Below are 14,896 nucleotides of genomic sequence, written 5' to 3' on the forward strand. Positions count from 1 at the left end.
GTGCACAAACGTTCATCAAATGGAATGGCTATGCCAGAGGAATGCTAGCCTGAGGCCAGTGGGCTGCCTATTTTTTTAGGCATAAGAAGAAGCTCAAGTCTGGGAATACACATCCATGCAGGGCCCCTGGAAGTCTCTCCATGCCAATGCCCACCCCCACCATGGGGCACCTACCTGCTGATACTGGTTATAGCTGGGCTGCGGATAGGTCTGTGCAGTAGGGGGCGGCGGTGGGGTGTAGGGGGCCGGGTTGTAGCCACCATAGCTCCCATAGTTGTAGGCAGGTGGTGGTGGAGGTGGAGGTGGTGGGGCTGTGTAGCCCTGGCCGTAACCTCCCTGGTTGTAGGGTGGCTGGCTGTAACTCGGCTGGAAAGAAGGGGAAAAACCAGGGCTCTGTGAAATAGCCAGCTCAGCGGGGATGGAGGAAGGGACTTTAAGAGCAGTAGGCCTACAAAGGAAATTCCCTGGTGGAGGGTGTTACAGGGCTGAGGAGGAAGTGCGTCAGCTCTGACGTGGAGGACAGGGTAAGATGTGTCCTAGACTCTAACCCCAGCTCTGGGACCCTGGGGGAGCAAGGTGCACAGCACCTCTTGAAATACAAGCTGCTTTTTTTTTTTTCCTGTAAAATGAGAATTACAACAGAACTATCCCTTCAGATTGCCTTGTGGATTCATTAAGCTGTGTGCACAAACCACTGGGCACTCAATAAGTGGTAGCAGTTGTTAGGGGAAGAGCTGCTGAGAAAACAGTAGTGGCAATTTCCTAAGTACTTTCCATGTCCACGCTGCATCATTATCTCATCTAATCCCCCAACAACTCTGTGAGGTAGTCCCCTTAGCCTCACTTTACAGAGAAGGAAGCTTAGACTCAGGGAGGTGAAATCACTGGGCCCAAGTCACACGACTAAGTGGCAAAGCTGGGACTCAACCCCAGGTCCCCCTAGTTCCAAAGCCTTGCCCACAAAACTGTAATGCCACCCGTCCCTCATGACAAACCTCAGAAGTGAGTTCTACCAACAACTCTAGCACTTTATGAGGAAAATGAGGTCCAGAGAGGTGAAGCTGTTTGCCCATGGTCACAAAACCAGAACATCGTGGGGCTGGGGTTTGAACGTGTGCTTGCCCAATTCCTGTTCTAGGAAATATTCTGGTTATACCAGGACTGGGAACCATTCACCTCTGTCTCCTGGCAGCTGTTCCCAGGCCTGGCACGTGGAAGGTGCTCAGGAAATGGCTGTGCAATAAATGGAGACTGCTCTGGTCAACAGGGGCCTGTGCATACCAGAACCTGAGCACTGGGTTCTGAGAACTGGAACTGAGCCTGGATTCACTCTGGAGTGAAGCTCTTGGGGCAGAGGGCAAGTCCTCATGGACCTTAGGGGCTGTCTCCACATCCTGAAGACAAGCAGGCCTGCCCCTTCCAGCCTGGGCAAGGGGTAACTCCAATCGACTGCTGTTTTTGGGGATTCAGTGAGGCCAGTGACAGAGCCAAGAGAAATGTACTTGCTGAAGGGACCAATGCTGACAGTCCACCCCCTCTGAGGAAGGTGGGAGAACAGGTAGGCTCCTGATTTACTCTGGGTGTGGAAGGGATCTGGGACTAAGGTCTGTCCCAGTCAAAAACACTGCCAGGGAGAAAGACGGGCAGGGGTGGAGGTAAGAGTGGCGACCTATAGCTGGAGCGTGTGCTGGTGATTTCCCTGGCCTCAGTGGCGCACACTCTCACCTGTGGAGGGCTGTAGCTGCTGACGGTGGGGGTGCTGGTATTGGCGCTCGAGCCAGGGATGTTGCTGTTCTTGTTGTAGCTGCTGGCCCCTGGAGGGTTCCGAGCAGGGCTGTAGCTGGGCGGCGGTGGCGGCTGCTGTGGTGGTGGCTGTGGTGGCGGTGGCTGCTGTGGTGGTGGCTGTTGCTGGGGAGGCCGGTTGTAGCTGCCTCGGTTGTTAGAGTTGTTGTTATCCCGGCTGTTATTACCCCAGCGGTTCTGGTTGTAGCCACCACCTCCACTGCGGTTGAAACCTGTGTTGGAGCAACCAGAAAAGAGGCCTTGTCCCTCTCAACCTGGGACCCTCAGGAGCTGGGCTGTTTTGGTGACTGCTGTGGCCTCAGCATGGCCAGGGACAGAGCAGCAGCTCAGTTTAAGTGAATAAATAAAGCACCCGTTCTGGGCTTCCCCAAACCCCTGGGCATTCCACGTGCAACCCTGATAATACTCGGTCATCACTGTCTGCTGACAGGTTTGCCTTGCTCACTGGACTGAGAGGCCAGGATCAGGGCTGCCTTGGTTTCTACTGTGTCCCCAGCATCTCCACAGCTGTGGAACAAACTGGAAGAGATGTTGGGGAAGAGGAATGCTAAGCCCTGGGGCAGTCCTCTTCAGCCCTGGCCAAATGGGCCAGCCTCTCCTGAGCTCTTATGCAGCTGTTTCTTTGGCTCAGAACGATTCCCTCTTCCCCTGGCCAATGGATCTTAGCTGAGACATCAGCGTCTCAGAAGGCCTTTCCTGAGCCCTGCTCCCCATAGGCTGGATCAGGTGTCATCTGAGCTCATAGTACCCCTGGGCTTTCCCACTAAGCCCAGAATCCATCTGGACTGTCACTACAGGAGGTGTGTTTGTGTGGGTCATGGCTGTGTCCCCAGAACTGTCTAGCACAAGACTGAAACAGAGTAGGGCATGCTTGTTAAATCATGATCATACACTACTTCAGAGACAGCAGAACTTAGTGCCTAAGAACTTGGGACACTTGATCTCAGCTCTGGATTTAACTGGGTGAATCGTGGGCAAATCAACTTCTCTAAACCTGTTTCTCCATTTGTTTTCAAACCAAAACAGTCCCAATGTTTGTCTTGCACCAGGTCCTGAGCTGGGATCCAGGACTTGCAGTAAGCTTGGTCTGGCCTCTCTTCTCAAGGAGCACAAGGTAAGATGTAGGTGAAGATTCACAAAAATGACAGCAACGTGACATACAAATGGGCAAGGGCTTGAGGAACAATGCCCAGGGGAAGCAGGACAGTGGCAGAGTTTCCCTGAGGTCCCAGAATCTGACTCATCTTGGTTCTCTATCAGAGTTCAACTGACTGCTGATGCCAGGGAGACTTCATCTGCTACCTGAATAAGGAGTCACAAAGCAGAACCCTGACCTGGGAACCAAAAGTAGGGAGAGCTCTGTGTGAGATGTCTCACCTCCTCGGTAGTTGCCTCCTCCACCGCTGCCTCCCCCTCGGTTCTGGAAGCCTCCTCGGTTGCCCCCGGGGGGGCCCCGGTTGTCATAGCGCTGGAAACCACCGCCACCCCCACGGCCCCGGAAGCCACCGCCGCCTCGGTTGTCAAAGCGCTTTTCAGGGGGTGGTCCAGCTTTGCGGCCTTCCTCGTTGTATTGCCTCACCAGCTTGTCTGCTTCCTCCCGTTGTAGCTCAATGAACAGCACCTCGTCCAGGAAGTCCCCAACGTCTGGTAATGTGAAGTTGGCTAGGAAGAAGGGAGGGCCCCAGAGGGAGGAAAGAGAGGGGGTCAGTACCTTCAAGACACTGGCCTGCTAGAAGGGAGAGGCAAAATGGTCCGGAGTAGTGAGTGACAGAGGTGAGACAGGGGCCCAACCTTGGCCTTTCTGATAAAGACCCTCTCCTCCCTTTTTTGAAGAGCTGGCTAAGTCCCACCAAAACAGTGTGTATAAACACTTCCTCCAGCCTCACCCCAGGGAGCAGGCCAGGCAGGTAGAATCACCACCCCTATTTTTAGAGCAGTCAACTGAGGCTTGCTCGTCAGCCCACCCAGTGGGTGCCAGAGGCAGATGACCACGCAGGTCTCTCAGCGTTTGCTCCCACACACCCTCTCCCTCATCCTGCCCTAGCCCCATCCAGTCTGAAAAGTCTGCCCCAGAGAGACATGGGCAGCTTTTCCAGTGACAGTTGAACTAGACAGAGAAGGGACAAAGCAGAAGCAAAGAACAAACGAGATCAAAAAGAATAATCAAGGAGTTGGGGAGAGAAAAATCATGTAAGGGGCTTTTTCTCTGAAGGACCCTGTTGTGATGTCCCTCGGGGAACAGCTCATCTCCTACCTTTCATTTCTAAGACCGCGTGATCTGGGACATCCTTCCCTTCCTCGTCGGTTCGCTTTATTGTTCGGTCTTTTAGGTCCTCATCAGTGGGACAAATTACAATAGCTTTGCGCTGGAAGCCTTCAAATGGTCTCATTTTTCGTCTCTGGGCTGACCCATAAACATTTGTCTAGGGGTAGGTAACAGAAGAGGCAACAGACAGTCCGTTATGAGTTGGTTTTTTCCTCTGTGGGGTATTATGTAGGCCAGGGACTGAGAAAGGATACTAGTTCTCCTAAGCAGAGAAACTCAGGAAATCACTCTTCTTCACTTTTAAGAGTCTTGAGTCCACTGTCAGAAAATGAACTGACCTGGGAAAGTGGCTGATGATAGTCACAGGACAAGAGATTCCTGATGGCTGGGCTTTGCTTTTTGATCCTATTCGTTCCTGGTACTACACCTTACAAGCTGCCCCCATTCTAAAAGTAATACGCGCTCATGGTAAAAAATTCAGAGTACAAGCTTAGAAGTTTAGCGTAAGAATCCCTTCATCTACCTACTGCCAGTCCGAGTTCTCAGAGATGACCTATTTTGAATTTCTTATCTAAAAATATGTGTGTGATTTTTAACATGAATGGAATCATACTATGCACACTCTTCTGAAGTCTTTTTTCACTTAATGTTTCTCTAACATTTTTCTGTGCCAGTGTTCTCTTTTAATGGCTGCATAACATTTATAGAATGGATGCCATAATTAACCAGCCTCTTATCACAGTTGTGTAGATTGTTTTCATAAACACTGGGGTTCTTTCATTCCCTCAGTCCTCTCAAACATCAGCCTCACACAAGCTTCCAACCCAGGAGCCTGACAAAGCAATAGCCTGGGTGTTCCCAAGTGCAGCTCTGCTACTAATGTTCCCTTCTCTTGCTCTAGGTGTTGGGCAGCTGTGTCCTGGCCTGCTGCTGTTACGGAATAGTGCTCTAGGAGTCATCTGATGGAGAGCAGTACTGACAACAGCTTCCATTTATTGAATACCTCCTATATGCCAGGCCCTTTGGGACTGGGGTCCAGATTTGTTGGACCCCAGGGCTCCATGGACTCAGCCTGTGCACCTGAATCACCTGGATACTACTGAAAAAGACAGCAGCCCAAAGCCCACTTGAGATTTCTCAAACCCCAATCTCTGGAGGTAGGACCCAGGCACCTATATGGATAATCACCCTATCCAAACTCACATTCAACAGAACTGGAGTGATGAGGAATACCTGCATTTAAATATTTTTAGTGGCTCTGACAGGGACTGAGGGGAGAAGCCGCAGAAAGGAAGAATAGTCTGTACAGGGGTGCGCACAAATAGACAAAAAAGTGGTATATTTTGAAGACACAGACTGGCAGGGTGGCAAAAGCCCAAGATCAAGTCCCGGTATGGCCACTAATTCACTTGGCCAATCCCTATAGTTGCTTCATCTGTAAAATGGGGATGAAAAGCCTCCCTTCTGGGGCTGGTGATGACTGAGCGGAAGAGGACCACAAAACAACTGACCAAACGTGAGGAATTCCTTGAGTGGGGGCTATGTGGCAGCCTCTAGAGCAGGAGCCACCCTGACTGAGGCAGGCAGTGTGAAGGAGGATGGCTTGGCAAACCTTGGCTCTAACCTGATCTGGCCACGTCACACCCATGTGGCCCTGGGTGAGTGACTTCCACTCAGAGCCTCAGCCTACTCATCTGTAAAGTCCACTTACTGCATATTTACTGAGTTTCAAGCCTTCAAACGGGAAAACAGTAGGAATGCCATATGGTCGTTATTAAGACTGAAGGAATTCATGTGAGTAAAAGCCCCTGGTTAGTCCAGGGCCAGGCTCACAGCCAACAGTCAACAAATGGGAGCCACTGTTGATACTGTCGTCACTGGGTGGGGTGCCATGGATATTCTTACTGTAATGTTGACTTGAAGCAACCCAGACCAAGGGAAGGTCAAACTACACCGACTACCCAGCAGAAAGGCAGGGACAGTGAGACAGGGTGGAGAGAACACAGGCTTTGGGGAAGAAGCTCAGGGTTGAAATCCCAGCTGTGCCCTCTACTATTTGTGAGGCTGTAGACAAGTCACTTAATTAGTCTGAGTCTCAAATTTCTTCATCTGAAAGACAGGGATCACACTGCCCTCCTCCTGGCTCTGGCGAGGATTTGCAGATGTGAAAATGTCTGGCATGTAACAGGGGAAGAAGTCAACACCCACGGAGTGGATCTGAAAATGTGGCCAAGAGGACTGACACCGTCCCAGGAGAGGCTTCCCAATGGAAAGGACCAAGGAAAGTTAAGTTTTAGGAAAATATGAGGCATAAGAAATCCTCTTCCAAGACACAAGGGACAGGAAGCTGGGTTGTGGCTGCAGCTGTTCTCTAAACCAACCAGACTCCCTGGCCCTGACACGCATACCAGGCCAAGAAGTTTGTCCCTGTTCCCTAGGGAAAGTGTCCCAACCTTCACGGAGGAGGAGGAAGAGGGTGTGTACGGTAGGAATATACAGGCTGTGATCTGGGCCTTGAGCACTGGCCCAAGAAGAGGTCTTGGACCACAAATGGTTTTTAAAAAGCATATCAGGTTACAGAAGAAAAGTCAAGTCCTTCTCCCCACTGCTCTTTCTAGACTCCATTCCTAAAAGTAAAGCAGAAGGTAGCATCTGGTCATAGGAAGATAGAATTTGGCTTCCTCCAGTTAAATGAGGTTTTCTCCTGGCACAAAAGCCAGAGTAGGTGTGTGCCAGGGTAAATGTGGCCCCAGACCATTCTGTGGACAACCCAGCCCATTGTTTAACCATAAGAAGTGATCCTGGGGGCTGGCCCCGTGGCCTAGTGGTTAGTTTGATACTCTCTGCTTCAGCAGCCCAGGTTCGGTTCCTGGACATGGACCTACACCAGTCTTCTGTGGCCATGCTGTGGCAGAGACCCACATAAAAAATAGAGGCAGACTGGGACAGATGTTAGCTCAGAAAGAATCTTCCTCAGCGAAAAAAAAAAAAAAAAAAAAAAGCAGCAGCAAAAAAGAAAAAAAAGGAAAGAAAAAGAAGTGATCCCATTTTGACTCCTTTGAACCCTGAGGACATGGGTAAACACCCCCTGAAGGTTTTCTATGGAGCACACCTACCCTGTCACTATCCAATGAGGGGACAGAGATGGGAAGCAACACTGCCAAGAGGGCTGGTCCCTGGAGCTGCACAGGATGGGATGAGTGGAGGTGGAGAAGACTAGACTCATAAATAGCAAGCCTCTGTCCTGGGAAGTGGCTAGACTCTGAGGGATGGCCCCTCAGGCACTTTGGAAAACTGAGGTGCTGAGAACCTTCCTGGCGATGGTTTTCAAGACTGCACCTCCCTCCCCTTACTCCTCGGCTTGGGGAAGGGAAGAAGAGCATATAAACCGTGCCAGCAGAAATGCAAATACTTGGCTTTCCTGGAGGAAAGGGAGTTAACTGCTGGTGGCTGTTGCCACAGCAAACACAGTGAGGTCAGAGCCTGTGCACCGGCCCAGCACTGCTGCGGTCACTGGGGGCTGCTTGCAGCTGTTGCTAGGAGACCAGCACAACAGCTAGATCAGCTTTTCCAGCTGTGTGGGCTCCCTCTGCCTAGCTCCTGCTTCTCCCAGTCCCACCCTGCTTGAAGATGCTGACTCTAAGAAGGTCTGGGGCTGTCTGTGTTCCCTGGCCCTGGCTACTCCCAATCTCCAGTGATGTGGGCCGAAGGACAGGAGTTGCATTTCTGAGAAGCTGTGTGGGTAGGTTTGGTGTATGACAGTCTGGGAGAGTGACAGAGGAAGACAGCAGGCTGCTCACAGCCTGAGTTCTATGAGAGTCCTACTGTCCCCTATCCACTCTCACTTGTGCCCCATCCACAGCTCAACAGGGTCAGGCTGGCATCAGGAAAAATATGGCTGGATCTCAGAGGAGAAAACTTAAAGCTGGTGATGAAAGAGTTCACTCTGGGCACAGAGTGCGGTAAACCCAGTGGAAGGAAGCACACATGTAGGGAAAGAATTGGCCAGAGTGTCAACAATGGATGGGAAGAGGCGATGGGGAAGGTGGAGGAAAGAAACATCCTCTTCAACGCTTGCCAACAAGAAGTGGTTTACTCTAGGCCTGTACCCTAGCCCTGGGTTTCTGTTTCAGGCAAAGGCGTGGCATCTGTCAATAGAGATGCAAAACAGGATGAGAACCACTCATTCTGACAGCTGAGGCGAGGTTGGTGATGTCATCAAATCCAGCCCTGCCTATGATCACTGCCTGGCCAGGCTCTGGGCTGCTGAGCCCTAAGGGAACTCCTAGCTGGCAGTCCTCAACTCTCAGGATGGTTTGGGGTCCTCACACACAGCCCTGCAGGTCTTCTCAGAGGCCTCCAGGAGGGCAACTTTGCCAGCTCCTGCCCTGCACCCAGTCTTGAGGCTCCTTGATAGGCCAGGGACGGGCCAGGCTGCATCTCATCCTGGAGGCTCTCCACTGACAACAGAAGACTGACCCCAAAGAGCCACTTAAAGCACTCTACTTTCCTTTTCTCCTTTCTCTTCAACTTTTTACTAGCTAGGTAAATTTAGCCATATCTTTCTCTGTTGAAAACACAACCATGGCTCCCCACTGCCCCCAGGACAAGCCTCAACTCTTTATCATCTTCCATGTCCTGGCCCAGGCACCTCACCTCCAGAAAGCTTTCCCAGTTTCCCACAATGGTCCCAATCATTACAGGCTGTGGCCATCTGGGAAGTCACAGATCTGTTCTACCAGTAAATCAACTGCGTAACTTCAGACAGATTCATTTTCTCTATGTGGCCTCAGTTTTCTCTCTGGTCCATCTCCTTTCTTTTTCTCCTCGGATGTTCCACAGCTGTAACACCCACATGATCTGAGGAGGATACTCAGGTCATCATGGATCATAGGTCAAAGCCCCAACACACCTGAGAGCTTGTGCCTAATACACATCCTGGGGTAGGGATTGGGGTTCTGGCTGGATGAAGGCAGAATCCTGGCACAAGTGGCCTCGCCTGGCTTCTGCAGGCATGTTCTCCTTCCTTCTCAAGGATGGGCATTTCTGAGGTCAACCTATGTAACAGGAGACCCAAAAGAGCCAAATGTGGGGAGGTCTGACCATTTGGGAAAAACCAAAGAAAGGAAAAGACAACCCTGGGCCGAGATTCAGGGACTGCAGGGACTTTGCCTGTGGTAGTGGTCTCCGCTCTGAAGTTCCATCTGGCTTAGGAGACAGCTGTGCATCCCTCACTGCCAAAGCTGTTGAGGTAGGAAGTGCCAGGATCTGGGCAAGGGCCTGCTTTGAATCTTCTACACACACACACACACACACACACACACACTCTGACCCACTCTTGGGGTTTAAGCCAAATGCTGGCTTTAGACCTATTCCCAGACCTGAGTAACCTATAGCTTCAGGCCCTATGTCGATCTCCCAATCTATGGTTAGCCTCTCCCACCTTCAGAGTTTCGGTTCTTTTGTTTCATTGTTGGCCTGGATCACCTGGCCTGATCTGCATGTCCCTCCACCAGGAGGCCGGCAGCCCTGAAGACCCAAAGTACAATTAGTACAGTTCTGGACCCTGTCCCTGAACAAGCCAGCACAAGCTGAGGAGGCCAACAGTGAGTCTTTACAGTGCTCAGCTGTTCTGTGCCTGGCTGAGGTGTAGGGGCCTGATCTCCAGAGAAAGCCCACTGTGAAATGTTGGACAGATGTTAAGATGATATGCCCCTAGGACTATAATCCTTCTCCACTGGGCCACATATTTGAAATGGGTTTCACAGTTGATTTAACCAGCAAAGTGAGAAAAAGACAGACGGAATAATTCGCTGGGGTAACCACAAAGGAATCCTTCAGGTATTAATACACCACCACTGCTCTATGAGTCCCACTGGGGCCAAGGGGGACTACAATTCCAAAATGCCCTGACGAGAATGGGGCAGGGGCCAGCCTGGTGGTGTAGCAGTTAAGTTCGTGTGCTCTGCTTCAGTGGCCTGGGGTTCACTGGTTTGGTCCAAGGCGCAGACCTACACACCACTTATCAAGCCATGCTGTGGCAGGCGTCCTACATATAAAATGGAGGAAGATGGGCATAGATGTTAGCTCAGGGTCAATCTTCCTCAGCAAAAGGAGGAGGATTGGCGATGGATTTTAGCTCAGGGCTAATCTTCCTCAAAAAAGAAAAAAAAGAAGAAGAATGGGGCAAAGTGAAGCCAGGGTTAAGAAACAAAGTCTTCAAAGGGGGAGAAGGCTGGCTGTACACATTATTGATGGGGAGTAACCCTGGGTGGTTCTTGGACTATCTTGTGCTCAACTGTTTTTTTTTCTAGAAATAAATTTATTCTAAACATTAGCCCAATTAGTTGTTTTTATCAAAATTTAGTATTATGGGATCATGTCCTGTCTTCTTCACAAATGTGAGTCATCAGGGCTCAATCCCATGGTTTGACAGCAATCCCAATCAGCACTGGTCACTGGATTAAAGTGTACACCTTTTCATGTCCACCTTCCAGAAAAGCAGAACCTTGAGAAAATCCCACATCTCCACCATCACAGAAGAGTACCAAGGTATAGCACAGCCTTGGCAAATTTTCTATTTTTCTAGCATGGCCATTTCATTAACAAACGGCAGATTTCTACTCCCAACACTGAATTGCTTGGCAAGATCATTTAAATTAATCTACCATGAAGAACAATCACCAGTCAACAGCCTTTTTTCTTTTTGTCTTTAAGAATTAAGTTCTTACTATGTGTTCCTTTCAAATGTTGAATATGAGCATCATTTCTTCAACTGTAAACACTACATTACCAGTTTATTATAAAAGGATATAACTTAGGAACAGCCAGATGGAAGAGATGCCTAGGGCAAAGTATGTGGGAAGGGGCATGGAGCTTCCGTGCTCTCTGAGCACGCCACTCTCCCAACATCTCCACATGTTCACCAACCCTGGAAGCTCCTACTCAGTTGTTTTTGTATAAGATGCTCACGGCTATGAAAAGGCAACTTGGTCCCCTGGAGTTTCCAACCACATTTCTGATGAGCCAACCACTATCACCAGCTCCACCCTTATCAGGAGTCCTTTGAACTCATGGTAACTAAGTACCCAGGGCCATACTTATGGAAGGCACTCCAGTATGGCTGACAGGTGTGTGTGTGTGTGTCTGTGTGCACACTACTCAGTTTACATATTTGCACACTCAAGTTTTAAGAAAGCAGAAAGGCAAGGCTGAGGGCAATAGAGGCTTGTTCACAGTCTCCCAACAAATATGTGATCTGCTACTTGAGAAAGCCTTCAGGACAAATGTCAAGAGTGACGCATCACAGGCGGTAAACATGAGGAACTCATTACTCTGAGACAGAGATCCTTAACCATGTAGGGGTCACTCATACTCTTGAGAATGCTGAAAGCCATGGGCGATCTTCCTATCCTAACTCAAAACTGTCTAGTTCTTAAAAAAAAGACATCTGCACCAGCACACAAAATTCTGTGTTTAATTTCAAAGGTTCCCAGATCACCGTAACCCTACTCTTAATTGAAATGCAGGTAGAAAATATGTGACTTAGGGATGGACCTGACAATCATAAAAACACGCCAAGAGAATCTGGAACATACCTATTCTGTAGAGTAATTAACAACAATCTCCAGCTACTTTGTGCCAGGCCCTGTGTAAGGTATGTGGGCCCCATTATGATCTCCATTTTCTAGACCAGGAGACTGAGACTGAGAGGAGGTCAGCTGCCCAGGCACACACAGCTAGGAAGTGACAGAGCTGAAATTCAAGCCCAGGTCTGTGGGCTCAGAAATCCACACCCTTTCCATTTCACTAAATAGCTCTCACCTGATGATGTTCTTCTGGGCTGCTAAGAGCCTACACTAGGCCTGAATCATGGCCCGAGACCCCACCCACAGCCTGGGCTCAGAGAACTGTGCTAAGAGCCTGGGGCTTCACCATGACGTGTGGCTGACCCCATGACCAGTACCGTAGTCCAAAAGCATTATGGGGAAAAAATACAAGGACTAGAGAGGAATTTACAGGCACCCAATAGGCCCCTTCCCTCTCCTGGGGCACGATGGTCACCAGCAAGTACCTGATCTAGGATGTAGTTGCGTTTCTTGCGGGCGGCGATCTGGATGAGACGGTTGAGGCACTGGGTGGCCTGCTGGATCAGGACGTCCCAGCGGCCGGCATAGTTCCGCTGCCGGCGTAGGCCCATCACCTGTGGGCAGGGGGTGGTGAAGGGTGGGTGGTCCTGGTTGCAGGGCAGCCCTTAGTGGGGTGGGAGGTAGATAAGGAGAGACTAGGGGCTGTCTTTACCCGCATCTTATCCATGATGGCATTGGTACCCAAGATGTTGTACTTCTTGGAGGGGTTGGAGGCTGCATGTTTGATGGCCCACGTGGTTTTACCGGCAGCGGGCAGGCCAACCATCATCAGAATCTACAAAAACAGGATGGGGAAGAACACTGTGAAGCAGCAGCAGTGTGTAGCGTGGCAGCCTAGCACCACCCTGAGTCGCTGGTAACCATGAGGGTGACTGTAAACCTTGTGGCTGCCTCTGGGAAATGCAAGCAATAATACCATCTACCTCACAGCGCTGCTGTTAGGATTCAAAGAGATGAGGCTTGTCAGACTCTCAGCAGAGAGTCTGGCACAGAGTGAGCACAAAATCAAGCACTGTTATCCTGAGAATTTACATTTTTGTTCAGGCAGGATTAAGTGGCCTCTGACAGGGAAAGGTCCAGGGAGGGCCGAGTACTAGCACTGGCCCACAAAGCTGGCATGAGACGTGGTACAACTTTCCCGGAGCACAGGCTGTATGGGCACAGACTGTACGCACAAGGACAAGCATCGTATCTAATCAATACATTTAGAATTTGGCAAACACTAGATGCAATCTAAATGCCCAAGAAAAGGGAAATGGTTAGCTTGTGAGGCCATTATGTGAGCTTGTGAGTTTAAAAAGAGGTATTCATGTGGTGAGATACAGCTCATAAAATAATGTTAAGTGAAAAGGGCAGGATATCAAAATGCTTATACCATAAGATTTTGATCATAAATGTGTGTATAAAACATGCAGCTAGCATAGCAAAAAGAATAGAATAAACTTCAAAACTTTAAAAGTAACTTATTTGCAGATGGCAGAATCATGGGAAACTAATTTTCTTTGTATTTCCTAATTTTCTAGAATAAACATAAAATCATTTATATATCAGAAAAAACATTATTATGAGAACAAAGATCACCAGCATAGCTTCTGCAGAGCAATCAGCCCCAAGGCCAGTTGTCATTTTTGTTCTTAGACAGTCTTGGGTGGGACTGTGGAATTGCACGATCTCCTTCAGGAACACATTCACCAGGAAGTACCTTCATATCCTTTCTGCTGGGAAGAAAGCCTCCTTTTCCAAGATTCAGACCTCACTGAAGCAGTAGTGTGGAAGGAGCAGTGTGGCAATTTCCTTTTGGAACCTTTCCAAGAGTTAGCACTCTTACCTTAGCCCCTCCGTCTCCAGCCTAAGCCATACCCACAATCCTTGCCTCACTCTCACAGCAGCTTTCAACTCTGAGTCAAGCCCTGAGGAGCTGGGAGAAGAGGTCCCTTGCCCCAAGGTTCTGCGGCAAGGTTGTACTGCTTTCACCACATCCAGCCGCCAAGAGCCTCCCCTCTGCCTTGGCAGCAATGTGGCTCTGGAGAGGCAGCCACCTATTCAGTCTTCCAGGCCCACTCACCTCACACTCTGCCTTGCTCTTTGGTCCAACAGTGCCCCGGATCCGCTCACTCAGGGGAAGGTGCTGGATGAAGGTGAAGCCTGGGAGGACAGAACAGTAGGGCTCCGCCCTCTGCCCAAAGTTAAACTCCACTGCACAATTCTTCACCAGGACATGAGGGTAGAGGGCCTGACCACCCAAGGCTTCCTTCTGGATTCGGAAGGCAATGCCCATCCACTTCCCATTCTTGGTGAAGGAAAGTTCCACATCGTTTCCACATTCAAAGTCCTAGGAGAAAAAGCCACAGGAAGATAATTGCCAACGCTCAGCTTAAGGCACTGGCAGCCCCAAGCTGGAGAGGGCAGATGCAGGGAGTGGAAACAGAGCCAGCTTCCCAGACTGAAGTGCATCCCTCCCAACATACAGACATGACAGGCAGTACCAGGGAACAGCTCAGAAAATGTTGAGCCCAAAGCCCTCCTTGCCTAAGACCCAAAAGCTGGTGGGTGTGAAGCACGTAATTTTAGGAAGCTCCAAAGCATTTGAGCCTTGTGCCCAGCCTGAGATGAAAATGAAGGAAAAGGCGATCTTGTCTGTCTTCAACCCCAGCAAGGGCAGGCTGTTGATGATAACAGATGGAAAGACAGCCACGGCAGGGCCTTTTAAGTCAAGACCAGCTCTACAAAGGCATTCACTTGTTTGTTCAACACATGTTCCCCAAGTTCCTGCTCTTCCTCGCGCACACGTCTACGGTGATCTGGGCCCGACAGAGCTCAGGGCCTAGTGGGGAATCAGATAAGGACACTATTATAATTCAGTAATAGCACCTATACAGGAGCAAGATTCTCTGAGGAGGGGATCCGTAAGCCAAGCCTTGAACAATAAATGGAAATGAGCCAGCTTTGGGGTAGGAGGAGAGAATCCTAAAGAGAAGTGTCGTCTGTGTACAAATCTGGCAGTGAGAAAACACAGGGTCAGAGTGGTTGAAGCAAAAAGGATGAAGGTAAGTAATTTCAGGTACAGGCCAGGGAGGGACCATATTAACTCATTCAACAACTATTTACTGAGTTCCTGCTGAGCAGGTGAAGTTTGTGGTTAAGCTCCTATTTTGGAAGGTGGACTGCTTCAGCTCTA

General features: G+C 49.8%; 1 protein-coding gene across 6 annotated transcripts in view; it reads right to left on the minus strand.

Annotated features, from left to right (window-relative positions):
* The window catches only part of LOC124233839 (heterogeneous nuclear ribonucleoprotein U-like protein 1), a 35,380-nt gene that overhangs the window by 1,317 nt on the left and 19,167 nt on the right, over positions 1–14,896 (minus strand). For all 6 annotated transcript variants that reach the window (XM_046651090.1, XM_046651091.1, XM_046651088.1 and 3 more), the window contains exons 8-14: positions 13,784–14,050; positions 12,371–12,493; positions 12,144–12,272; positions 4,058–4,226; positions 3,181–3,465; positions 1,726–2,015; positions 175–366 (exon numbers count right to left, since the gene is read on the minus strand). In XM_046651090.1, coding sequence (XP_046507046.1) covers positions 175–366; positions 1,726–2,015; positions 3,181–3,465; positions 4,058–4,226; positions 12,144–12,272; positions 12,371–12,493; positions 13,784–14,050 — 1,455 coding nt within the window. The remainder of the gene's footprint in view (positions 1–174; positions 367–1,725; positions 2,016–3,180; positions 3,466–4,057; positions 4,227–12,143; positions 12,273–12,370; positions 12,494–13,783; positions 14,051–14,896) is intronic.

The sequence above is a fragment of the Equus quagga genome, unplaced genomic scaffold, assembly GCF_021613505.1.
Source record: "Equus quagga isolate Etosha38 unplaced genomic scaffold, UCLA_HA_Equagga_1.0 262_RagTag, whole genome shotgun sequence".
Lineage (NCBI taxonomy): Eukaryota > Metazoa > Chordata > Mammalia > Perissodactyla > Equidae > Equus > Equus quagga.